General features: G+C 52.3%; 1 protein-coding gene across 1 annotated transcript in view; it reads right to left on the bottom strand.

Moving 5' to 3' along the window:
- Positions 1-5,618: 5,618 nt before the first annotated feature.
- MYRF (myelin regulatory factor) overlaps positions 5,619-11,616 on the bottom strand; it is a gene marked incomplete at its 5' end in the record, with an annotated part of 18,522 nt that continues 12,524 nt past the window's right edge. The window contains 12 exon segments of the mRNA XM_009073460.1: positions 5,619-5,705; positions 5,947-6,021; positions 6,678-6,780; positions 6,898-6,972; positions 7,265-7,352; positions 7,454-7,732; positions 8,538-8,699; positions 8,849-8,934; positions 9,886-9,954; positions 10,289-10,377; positions 10,941-11,013; positions 11,459-11,616. The exon segment at positions 11,459-11,616 is cut by the window's right edge and continues 30 nt beyond it. Of these exon segments, the coding sequence (XP_009071708.1) occupies positions 5,619-5,705; positions 5,947-6,021; positions 6,678-6,780; positions 6,898-6,972; positions 7,265-7,352; positions 7,454-7,732; positions 8,538-8,699; positions 8,849-8,934; positions 9,886-9,954; positions 10,289-10,377; positions 10,941-11,013; positions 11,459-11,616 (1,344 nt within the window).

Here is an 11,616-nt window from a genome sequence, read left to right as displayed (position 1 = left end):
TGCTGGCCATCGGCATGTTCTTCACCGCCTGGTTCTTCGTGTATCCGCGGGGCAGCGAGCGGGGGGTTCTGGCACCTTGCTCTGCCTCTGTCAGCGCCTTAACCCTGAGGCTGGTGGTGGGGAAGGGGTAGGGGAATGGGCAGGGGATCCCATCACCTTGCTCTGCCTCCATTATCACCCTAATCCTGGAGGAAACGGGTAGGACATCCTTGTCACCTTGATCTGCCTCTGCCATCACCTTAACCCTGGGGCTGGAGGTGGGGAAGGGGTAGGGGAGTGGGCAGGGGCTCCCCTCACCTTGCTCTGCCGCCGTTACCACCTTAACCCTAGACTCATAGCTACGAGGTGACCTCTACCAAGTACACACGGGACATCTACAAGGAGCTGCTGATCTCACTGGTGGCCTCACTCTTCATGGGCTTTGGTGTCCTCTTCCTGCTGCTCTGGGTGGGGATCTATGTCTGAGGCCAGGCAGAGGAGACACCCTGGGACCTCCTATGTAGCATCCCAGAGGTCCCAGTGCTCAGCCTGGGGCCTGGATGTGGGATCTGGGAAATTCTTTTTATATCTCTTTTATATTTCAATAAACAAAACCCATGTCAGGTGTGGAGTGTGACACGACCCAGACCTGAATAAAACTGCCTCTGTGACACACCTGCCTTGGGACTCCTGGTTTTCTTTTAGGTATTCCTTTTCACCTGGCTTTTCCAGAGTACTTGGATAGAATCATGGGATTGTTTAGGTTGGAAAAGGCCTCCAAAATCAGCTCCAACCATTCCCCCAGCACTAAGGTCACCACTAGCATGTCCCCAAATGCCACATGCACATGGCTTTTAATCCCTCCAGGGATGGGGACTTCACCAGTGGAGCCTGTCCACTGGTGACATGGAAAGGCTTTACAACCCTTTCCATGGAGGAATTTTCCCTAATAGCCAATCTAAACCTCTCCTGGCACAACCTGAGGCTGCTTCCTCTTGTCCTGTCTCATGTTCTCTGGGAGAAGAGACCAATCCCACCTGGCTCCACCCTCCTGTCAGGGAGTTGTGGAGAGCAAGAAGGTCCCCCCGAGCCTCATTTTCTCCATATTGGCACAAGATTCAGGTGCCTTGGGATATGCCCAGTATTTATCCCAGATTTCCATGCTATGTGTGGCCAGAAGCATTCCAGTGCCACCTTGTATCCTGGTGCAGCCAGACTATGGAACATAAATCCTAAATCTGCTTTTAATCCCTCAGCCTTCACTGCCATCACATCCCCTTCACCCTGTTTTGGGAATGCTGTGCGTGTTCGCATCCCAAGCCAGTTTTATGGCTCAGCAGTACTTGTGGTCCCTCACATAGCTTCAGTGATTTCTGAATTACCTGTCTGGCCTGGAAACAAGGAATTTGGTCATGGGACTGGAATTTTAGCCCAGCTTACAGCAATTCAAGTTCCAAATCAGAAATTCAAGCCCCAAGTTCCTATTTGGGAAGGAAGACTTACTTCCAAGGATTCTTGGATCCTTCTGGATCTGGCCCTGCCCTCTGACACAAGAGCAAGGAGAGGTCAGAGGCAGATTGTCCTTTTCCCTTTCTTCTTCCTTTCTCTTCCCTCTCTCTCCTTCCTTTCTTTTCTTTCTCTCCCTTTTCCCTTACAAATCAGAAATTCAAGCCCCAAGTTCCTATTTGGGAAGGAAGACTTACTTCCAAGGATTCTTGGATCCTTCTGGATCTGGCCCTGCCCTCTGACACAAGAGCAAGGAGAGGTCAGAGGCAGATTGTCCTTTTCCCTTTCTTCTTCCTTTCTCTTCCCTCTCTCTCCTTCCTTTCTTTTCTTTCTCTCCCTTTTCCCTTACTCCTTTCCTTTTCCTATTTTCTTCCTTTCTCCTTTCCTTTTCCTATTTTCTTTCTCATCTCCTTTCCTTTTCCTATTTTCTTCCTTTTCTCATCTTTCTTTATATTGTTCCCTTTTTCCTTTCATTTTCCTTTTTCCATCTTCCTGCCTTTTCCCTTTTCTCTTTCCTTCTTCCTTTTCCCTTCTTCATTTTTCTCCTTCCTTTCTTTTCCCTTCTAATTACTCTTCCCTCTTCCTTCCTTTGTCTCTTTATCCCCATCCCAGACTTGCCCTAGGCTGGGGCTGTGCTGATCCTGAACTGGGCACATCCACAAACTTCCACAGAGGAAAGCACCAGGAGTCATCCTTGGATACAAAGCAGTATTTATATATTTTATTCATACAGGCACATTTACCTCCAGCATAAAACAAAGTCTAAATAAGCCAAACAAAACCAAAACAAAAAGGGGAATCCAGAGACTCAGCCCTCAAATTCAGCAAAATATAAATATAAATCAGGAAGAAAAGAGGGAAACCACAATTGTTCCCCACAAATAAAAACCAGGAATCAATAATAACCGGCTAACAATGCAACTCTACAAACTGGCTGGCAATATACAGTGATTAAAGCTGTGGCAGCAACATTTAACCCAAACAAATTAGTGCTTTACGTGCTGGTTTTTCCTTAATTCTTCCAGTGGTGCCATAGTCTCTATTTACAGGCTTTAAGCTCCAAGAGTAGGACAGGAGAGTTGGGAATTTGCTTTTGAAACAAACTCCCAAACAGCCAAAGTGGCCTCGTTTACACCCTTTTGTCTTCCTGCCAGGAATGTCTCTTTGCCGCTGGATAGAGAGGGATTTCCCCAAGCTGGAGAGGTCGGCTCAGAATTCCCTCCATCCCAAGCAGGGAAAGGCCTGATTGTGAACTCTCTTGGTACTGATTGGGGACAGGGAAGGGGCAGAGACACATTTTGGGGGTGAGAAATCCATGCAGACAGCTGTTCAACAGGCCTAGAAGCAATTCCATGACTCCTTCAATTCCACTTTATAAAGATAAAACCCCTTTGAGCTTGGTGCTGCCTCACTGGGCAGCAGCTGATGATCTTTAGCATAGAATCCTGGAATGGTTTGGGTGGGAAGGACCTTAATGCTCATCCCATTCCACCCCCTCCCATGGGCAGGGACACCTTCCACTAGCCCAGGTTGCTCCAAGCCCCATCCAACCTGGCCTGGAACATTTCCAGGGATGGGGCAGCCACAGCTTCTCTGGCCAACCCACTCCACTTCAAGACATAAGACACTATTGACACTAAAAAATTTCATCCTGAATCCCTGTCCTCTCTTGATCCCAGGGATTGCTGCCAGCTCCATGTGGGTAGGGCCAGCCTAGGCACTAAAGGAGTTGCCTCATCCCAGTTAAGCCACCTGGGCACTGTTTTTGAGGCAGCATTTGACATATGTGGGAAAACACTGTTCCCCAAGGCTGATCCATAAGGAAAAAGGCACTAGAGATGTCTTCATAGCCCTCAGGCACTTGGTTTGTTGGGGACTTCCTAAATCCCCTGGGGACACTGGAGAGACCCTCAACTCAACCGTCATTGATTGATTCCTCTCCTCAGGAGCAGGGTGGGATGTACTGGGGAGCCTTGGCTGAGGGAGGAGGATCTGTGGGGGGTGATTGCAGGCTCTAGCCCTCCCAACATTCCATTTCCTCTTCCAGGGGCATTTATCCCAGCTTGATGACATGAGAGCAAACAGCAGCTCTGAGAAGGTGACCTGAGCCCCTGGCATCACTCACCTGAGGAAGGACGTGCCAGCTTGGGCCACTGATTGCCAAGGGGACAACAAACCTGACAAGAAAGTCACTTCCCAGTTTAAAGCCAAGGAAAACCACTCAGGGCAGATGGAGGGAAGAGCACTGAGCTACATCCAGATGTTTCCTTCCCAGTTTCAGGGAGAAGCAGAGAATCCTGCTGAGCATGGAGCTGACCTCCTTGTTGCATCAGTATTCCCAAACCTTGTGGTGTCTTCTTGTCCTGCTGAGCTTCCCAAAATCGGGTTTTCAGGCTGCTTTGCTGCCTGGAATTCTCTGCTCACCCACTATTTCCTGCTGCCCAGGATTCAGTGGACTTTAATAACTGCATTATTAAGTGTTTGCTGCTTCTAGGCCCAAAGCCCTGACCTTGAAACTGCTCTGTGCATAGTTCTTGGTGGCAGATGCCATCTCCAAGTGATTTCACAAGGAATTTTAGGGCTGCTTTGCCGGGATAAGCTCAGGAAGATGTCCTGAGGTGGATGACAAGAGATGAAACCAGATGTGCACAGGAACCATCACTTTACCTGGATAAAAACCCTCTCTGCACCTTGTTTCTCCAGAGCAGCTTCAGAGTGTCCTCAGGATCAGCACGTGTTGTTTTCCCCTCACTGCCCTTCCCCAGCTGTGGCTGTTTCCTTAGGGAAATCCACCTTGGAATCACCTGGAGGTGGCTGAGCTTCCAGGAATGAAGACATGTCCTTTTTGGCATGAGGGGTGGGAGCAGGACAGGGAGGAGGATGCACGCGGAGCTGTTTTGCTTTGCTGTGGCCGCGGTGGCCGTTGTGTGTTCCTATGGGACACAAGTGGCTCCATGGGGACAGAATTAAAAGACCCATGTTTTATACAGCTTAAAATCCCGAAAGAATTCAGTAGTTTAGCAAGTTAAGAACTTGTAACAGTAAAACACCCAAAACACACTCAACACAACTGCTCTGTGAGGACAGTCACAGCCTGCAGTTGCTGCTGGTCACCCTCTCCTGAGGCAGAGATTCCTCTCTGGCACAGATCCCTTGGCCAGGGGGTGTGGTGACACCCCACCTCGTGTCTCCAGGGACTCAACCTTGCTCTGCAGGGCACTCCAGGCTTTGCCAGTGGTCTCTGTTCTGTACGTCTGGGCAGAGGTTGGTGTTGGCTTGAGAGCCAACCAGGCAGCTCCACACACACACTGCTGCCAAGTGGATACAAACACATCCCATGTCACTTAACGTGAGTTACAGCCATTTGTCACCCCTGGGTTGATGACAAGTGTCCCCACACGTGGTGTGGCCTGGGCACAGCCTCAGAGGCAGCTTTAGTGGGGTTTTTATCCATCCAAACCTGGATATGGTGGGATTTAAGAGCACAGCAAGGAGGGGGAGCTGCCCCTTCTCTGGTTGTTCCCAGAGGAAATGTCTGTTGGCAGGTCTGGGGGTCTCTGAGGGTCTCTGGGGGGTGGCCCTGGGCCAACTAGAAGGAACAGCAACTCCAGTGTATGACTTCCAGTATGTCCAGGCACAGCCTTCCTTTCCAGGCCAAACTCCAGTGTTTTGCTCTTGGAAAGGGCTCCAGTGTTGAAGCAATTCCAGTGTTTGTGAAGAACTGATGTGGGACATCTAGGACCACCAGGATGGAGCTCCCATCCATAGAGGGAGCATCCCTCTGTGATGTAGCAGAGCCGTCCACATTCAGTCCAGTGTGATGCTTCCAAATCCAGTGTTGGAAAGGGAGGGAGAAGTGATGCAGGACACAAACATCCCCATAAGGAAAGGAGAGGGATGTGGGATGGTGGGAATTGGTGCGAGGTCACCCCAGGAGGCACCACAGGGCTGGTTGTGGTGTTTAGGTCCTGTGTGTGCTGTGCTTCAGGGTCACTAGCCACCTCCAAACCAGCTCACCAGGACACAGGGGTGAGGTGGGGCCGGGGACCAGCGAAGCAGGGAATTCGGGAGGCTCCCCAGTGGCACCAGTCCCCCTCCTGTCTCCAAGCAGAGGGCACTGGTGCTGCCAGGACTCACTCACAGAGCCAGTAAAACTGGAAATAATAGTCAGTGAAGAGATGTCCCAGCTGCTCAGGGGCAGCACTGCAGTTGGCTTGGCCCTGGGAGAAACAGAAAGAACTTACAGAAAGGGGTAGGACTCCAAAGGGGGGAATTCTGCCTGGATTATGGGCTGGGGCAGGGAAAAATCACCCCCCAACTATTCACAGGGCTGTGGGAGGCAGATGAAGAGGGTTGAGGGAGGTTCTTGGTGCCATGTGAGCGCTAAGTCTGCCATGATCCCTCATTTCTCTCCTTCCGTATGGCCCTGGGCGAGGAGGACAAGCAGCTGGTGGTACTCACCGGCTGTGCCACTCGGAAGTGGTAGGAAAACTCCCGGAAAGACATCATGACCAGAGGCCAGTGGTGCGTGGTGTCCTGGGGAAGGAAGGGGAATAACTGGGATGAGATCAGGGATGAGAATGGGAGATGTTCTCCCAGGCCAGCCTGGTGAGGAAATGCAGAAGAACATTCATTCCCAGACCTTGAGGCTGTTTCCTGGAGCACAAGAGGGATGAGGACTAGCCGAGAGAACTGGGGGGATTCAGTCTGGAGAAAAGGAGGATCAGGGGGAACTTTCTCACCCCTCACAACTCCCTGATAGGAGGGTGGAGCCCACATGGGCTCTTCTCCCAGGGAACAAGTGACAGGGCAAGAGGAAACGGTCTCACGTTGCACCAGAGAACGTTTAAATTGGATACTAAGGAAAATTCCTTCATAGAAAGGGCTGTCCAGCCTTGGCACAGACTGCCCAGGGCAGTGGTGGCATCACCATCCCTGAAGGGATTTAAAAGCCATGTGGATGTGGCACATGGGGACATGGTTAGTGGTGGCCTTAGCAGTGCTGGGGGAACGGTTGGATGAAGATCCCAGAGGACTTTTCCAATCTAAATGATTCCATGTTTGACATTAATTCCCTCCAGGAACAGCAGCCAGGCTGACATGGTCCCGGCTTTAGAGATGGGTGGTGTGTTGAGGTGACACTCATGGTGCTGGAGTGGCAGTGTGTACAGATTCTGCCCCCTCCTCCCTACCTGTGCAGCCGTGGAGTCGGTGGAACTGTTCCTGCTCACAACATCCTGGCAGGGATCACTGGAGATGAGGCCACAAAGGGAGATGGACACAGCAGAGGAGGAGCTGGGAAGAGAGGACACAATGAGAGCCTGGAAGGGACGAACATCTGCTGTTCCTTGCCCATCTGAGGAGACACCGTGGCCACATCCCAGTGTCCAGCCATGATCCCTGTCCACTCACTTCATCTCCAGGGTCAGGTTGGTGTTCACGGCTGTCAGCTGGCTCACAGGGATGCGGTAGCTGAAGTTTCCAGTCCTGGGGACAGAGAGAGCATTAGATGTCACCAGGCTGTGAGATGGCCAGGACAGAACCCAAAATTAGAATAAATGGGCTGAGAATGCAGAGGGGATATCTTCCCAGGTGTCCCAAGGACAAGCCCATCACCAAACACAACCCTCGTGGAGGGACTGGGAGTCCTGCTCCTTTTCCCATGGAGCAGCGTGAGGTGATGGCAGAACACACTCCAAGGCTCCAGGAGTTTCCCATTCACTTCATCCCCTGAAGCTGTGACCACCAAAGTGCCACGAGCCAGCCCTGCCCTGCTCACCTGCACGCGTTGGCATCGGCGCAGTACTGGGACTGGATAGCCAAGTTGATCTCCAGGATCCGGACAGATTGCAGCACTGGGCTTGGTGCTGTTAAGGGGAGAACAGGGTGTTTAGGAACAGCAAAGGGATGGCAGGAGGAAAACCCTGAGGGAGAAGGGCTGGAAGGGAAGAAGATGGGATCCACCTACCATCTGTGCCGGGCTGCACCGTGTGGGGCCGCTCGCTCACCGGCTGCCGGAGGCTGCGCTGCTGCCGGGAGTTGCTGCGGGAGAGCGAGAGGTTGGAGATGTACTTGGATTTGCCCTGGATGTGGGAGAAGGGGGAGGAGGGGCTGGCATTGGGGCTGCCGAAGCTCTGAGACCTGTCAGGAGTCTTTGGCCACTTGGTGTAGGAGGTGGATTTCCCGGTGATGCCCCTGGATTTGGCTTTGATATTTGTCACTGGCAGGAGTGAGGTCTGACTTTGGTCTGTGGAAAAATGGGAGAGAGAAGGTTGTGCTGAGAGGCAGAGAGAGGCTGCAGGTGCTGGGTTTGCTCTGTCCCCATGTCACCTCCTGAATTACCACCCCTGGGAGCAGCTCAGAGAATCACAGGATCATCAAGGTTGGAAGAGACCTTTAAGATCATCACACCCAATGGTTAAGCTGATGCTTCCCAGGTTGCCCAGAGTAGCTGTGGCTGCCCCATCCCTGGAAATGTTCAAATTCAGATTGGACAAGGCTTGGAGCAACCCGGCCTAGTGGAAAATGTCCCTGCCCATGGCAGGGGGTGAAACTGGATGGGCTTTAAGGTCCTCTCCAACCCAAACCATTCCGCGATTCTATGATTCCACTCCCAGCCTCCGTTCCTGGAGCCAGTGATGGAATGAGGAGGGAATGAGGTCACACCTCCAGGCAGGGTTGCTCAGGTGAGTTTGGTGTAGCCTCTCCTGATTTTGTGCCAGAAACATGGGCAGCTCCAAAAACCTTCCAGCCACCACGTACTCCTGGCAGCATGATCAGGGATGCCTGAACTATGCCACATGGGCAGGGAAGGATATAAAGGATATATATATATAAGGACACAAAGCTATTGGAGTGCTTCCAAAGGAGGGAGATAAGGATGAGGAAGGGTCTAGAACGAAGGTATGAGGTGAGGGAGGTGAGGTCCATCCTGGAGAAGACTGAGACCACCTTCTCACAGAGTTCAGGTGTGAGACAGGAGGTGAGCCTGGGCTGGGGACACAAACCTCAGTGATGTCCCCACACGTCTGGGCACCTGGGCTGGCACTCACCTGTCCGGTTAGTGGCATGAGTGGGGCTGGTCTCAGGCAGGACAACAGAGGAGCTGTTGGTGGGAGCAATGGAGCAGCACATGGAAAAGCACGGAGGGCTGAAGCAGGCTAGCACGCTGCGACCTGCCAAGCTGAGGGCTGCATCGTGTGTGTCCTCTGGGGCTGCAGGGACATAGGGAGTAAGGCAAGGGATTACCAGGAGCAGCACCCAGTGTCCAAGAACCCCTTCCATGAAACCAGAGCCCTTCCAGCAGCCCCTGGCATGGGGGAGCCACCATGTCGGTCCCCCTGAAGCCCAACCTGTCACCCACCGTGGTGTGTGGGGGTCCTGCCGCCTGCTCCGTCGGATGCGGCTGTGGATCGCACTGTCTGTGTCTTATCAATGTTCTGGCTTGACCTGGAATGCAGGAAAATAGAGTGAAAACCTCTCCCACGGGAGACAACAGTGTCACTTGCAGGTGGGGAGAGAAGTGGCTGTAGCAGGATGAGTGGAACAGGTACATGGAGCAAGAGGAGATGAGGAGGAGCATAGAGTGGAGTGATCTGGGAAGGGAAAGGCAGGAGAGAGGCACACAAGCCATGAAGCCAACAAAGAGCTTGGAAATTCCAAGCTTAAGTTTCTTGGTCTGTCGTGGTGCAGATGGCAGGAAAAAAGAGAGGGATTAAGAGGAGGGATGAAGCAATTAACTACTGGAGTAATGAAACAGTCACATACCGTGGACACAGAGCGACTGGAATGCTGGGACCCCCATGCCGAAAGAGGGCCAGGAGACAGGCAGTGGGCACAGCAAAGGAGCTGCAGGACAGTAGAGAGGGACAGGGAGAAGAGGAAGACAGGGAATGAAAGAGGATATGGAAGATAATGGCAAAGAAAAGACAGAAATGGGGAAATTACCGACAAAGTGGAAGAAAAATGGGTTGGATGAGAGATGTAAGCAGGAGAGGAGGGAGAGGAATGGGAGAAGGAAAAGAGAGAAAAAGAGACTCATTATCAGGTAATATGAGCTCCCAAAGCTGGTCCAGCCCTGCTGTGTCTGTGGGATGAGGCTGTTTTAGTCCAGCCAAAGGCATCCAAGGACCATTCAGCCTGGCTGCGAGCAGAAACGTGAGCAGCCAAGCAGGGTATTTCCTCCTTCTCCTCTATTCCTCACTTCTTGCTCCAGATAATTCAACCAACATCAGACTGGTATGTGTGGGTATGTTTGGTTGGTTTTGCATCTCAACTTCTGGGAATTGTGCTCCACAACCCTCACAGATTTTTGTGCCTCAAATCTGAGCCAAAAAGTTCCTCAGATGCATCAAATCTATGAGGTCACCTCATCCCTCCCTCAGAGTCCCAAGCACTCACCCATCGATGTCCACAAGGTCCTCCTCACTGCGCAAGCTCAGCACGTACAGCGTGGACATGGACACCACGCTGAAAGAGAGAGGGACAGGCTGAGGAGGGACACAGGGCATGGATGTGACATGGTATCAATCCACTTCCAAGAGATTCCAGCCCATGAAGAATGGATGCTTCACCCCTGGAAGTGTTCAGCGCCAGGCTGGATGCGGATTAGATCAATTTGGGCTAGTGGAAGGTGTCCCTGCCCATAGCAGGGAGGTGGGACTGGATGATCCTTAAGGTCTCATTCAACGCAAACCATTCCAGGATTCTACGGAAGCAGCTATAGGTCCACAGCCCCTTGCTACACACCCCATGGATGGCACAGCCCAAATGGAGGGAGCTCAGCTCAGGTGTGGGGGCTCACCTGAATGCCATGATGATGACCAGGGCAATGATGGTGCCCTGCAGGAAGCGCTGGCTGATGCAGGCCTGTTCCGGGACAACTGACGGAGACTGCATGGGAAGAAAATCCTGGATCAGCTCAGGACTCCACTGCTCTGCTCCTCACATGGATCTCCCCCAGCCCATCCCAAGCTCTCTTCCTGCTCCCTTGAAAACCCCGAGCCCTCCTAGTTTAGAAGACATTTAGCATCTCCATTAGGCACAGACAAAATGGAAGATCATGGAATCATTAAGGTTGGAAAAGCCTTCTAGGCCCACCGAGTCCAACTGTTCCCCCAGCACTAAGGCCACCACTAACCACGTCCACAGTGCCACATCTACATGGCTTTTAAATCCCTTCATGGATGGTGGCACCACCACTGCCCCAAGCAGCCTGTGCCAGGGATGGACTCTTTACATGAAGGAATTTTCCCTAATATCAGACCTAAAGCTCCCCTGGCACAACTTAAAGCTTGTCACTTGCTCCCTGGGAGCAGATCCTGACCACTGCCTGGCTGCACCTCCTGCCAGGGAGTTGTGGAAAGTGAGAAGGTCCTCCTGAGCCTCCTGTTCTCCAGGCTGAGCCCCCCCAGCTGTCTCCACCCGGTGCTGCTCCGTTGGGATCCATCCCTTACCTTGCTGGCTACTTTGTGGGGTCTCTTTTTGTGGGGCACACTTCCTGCCCGGCTGAACTGGCTCCCTGTTTGGCTGCAAGGAGAAAGGAGGAATGGAGCTGAGCTGGGCAGGGAGAACTCACCAAGCCATTCCTACGCAAGAATGGGATTCTCTCACAGGGAAAAAATCTGTGTGGCATAACAGTCACAAAACCTTTTGCTCCTTTGCTCAAAGAGCCTCAATTCTGCCCCCAAACCTCCATAAGCAGGATCAGGATGGAGATTTTGGAAGCATGGGAAGCTCTTTGCCACGAGAAAGCCACTTTAGGGAAGCATAGAGACCATTCCATCCTGGGGTTTTTTGGGCTGATCTCAGGCAGTTGGTGTGTAAATGCCAAACCTCACCAACCTCAGCTCCTTCGATCTACCCCAGGCTAAGTCACATCTGCTCACACCCTCCCCATCCCCCTCTTCCCAATCCCAGCTGCCACTCTGTTTCCTGGGATCAAAGGGGACATCCCTTCTGGCTCCACCTGTACCTGAATGCCCCAGAGCTCACGGTTGACTTCATGCTATCCAGTCTCTTGAGCTTGGCCAGCTTGTGGCTCCACCTCTCCAGCTCATCGATACGTGTCTCCAGGTTGTCTGTCAGCTTGCACAGCTCCTTCACGGCTCCCACATTCTCCATGAAGATCCG

The sequence above is a fragment of the Acanthisitta chloris genome, unplaced genomic scaffold, assembly GCF_000695815.1.
Source record: "Acanthisitta chloris isolate BGI_N310 unplaced genomic scaffold, ASM69581v1 scaffold8754, whole genome shotgun sequence".
NCBI lineage: Eukaryota > Metazoa > Chordata > Aves > Passeriformes > Acanthisittidae > Acanthisitta > Acanthisitta chloris.
This window is presented reverse-complemented; position numbering and strand designations above follow the sequence as displayed.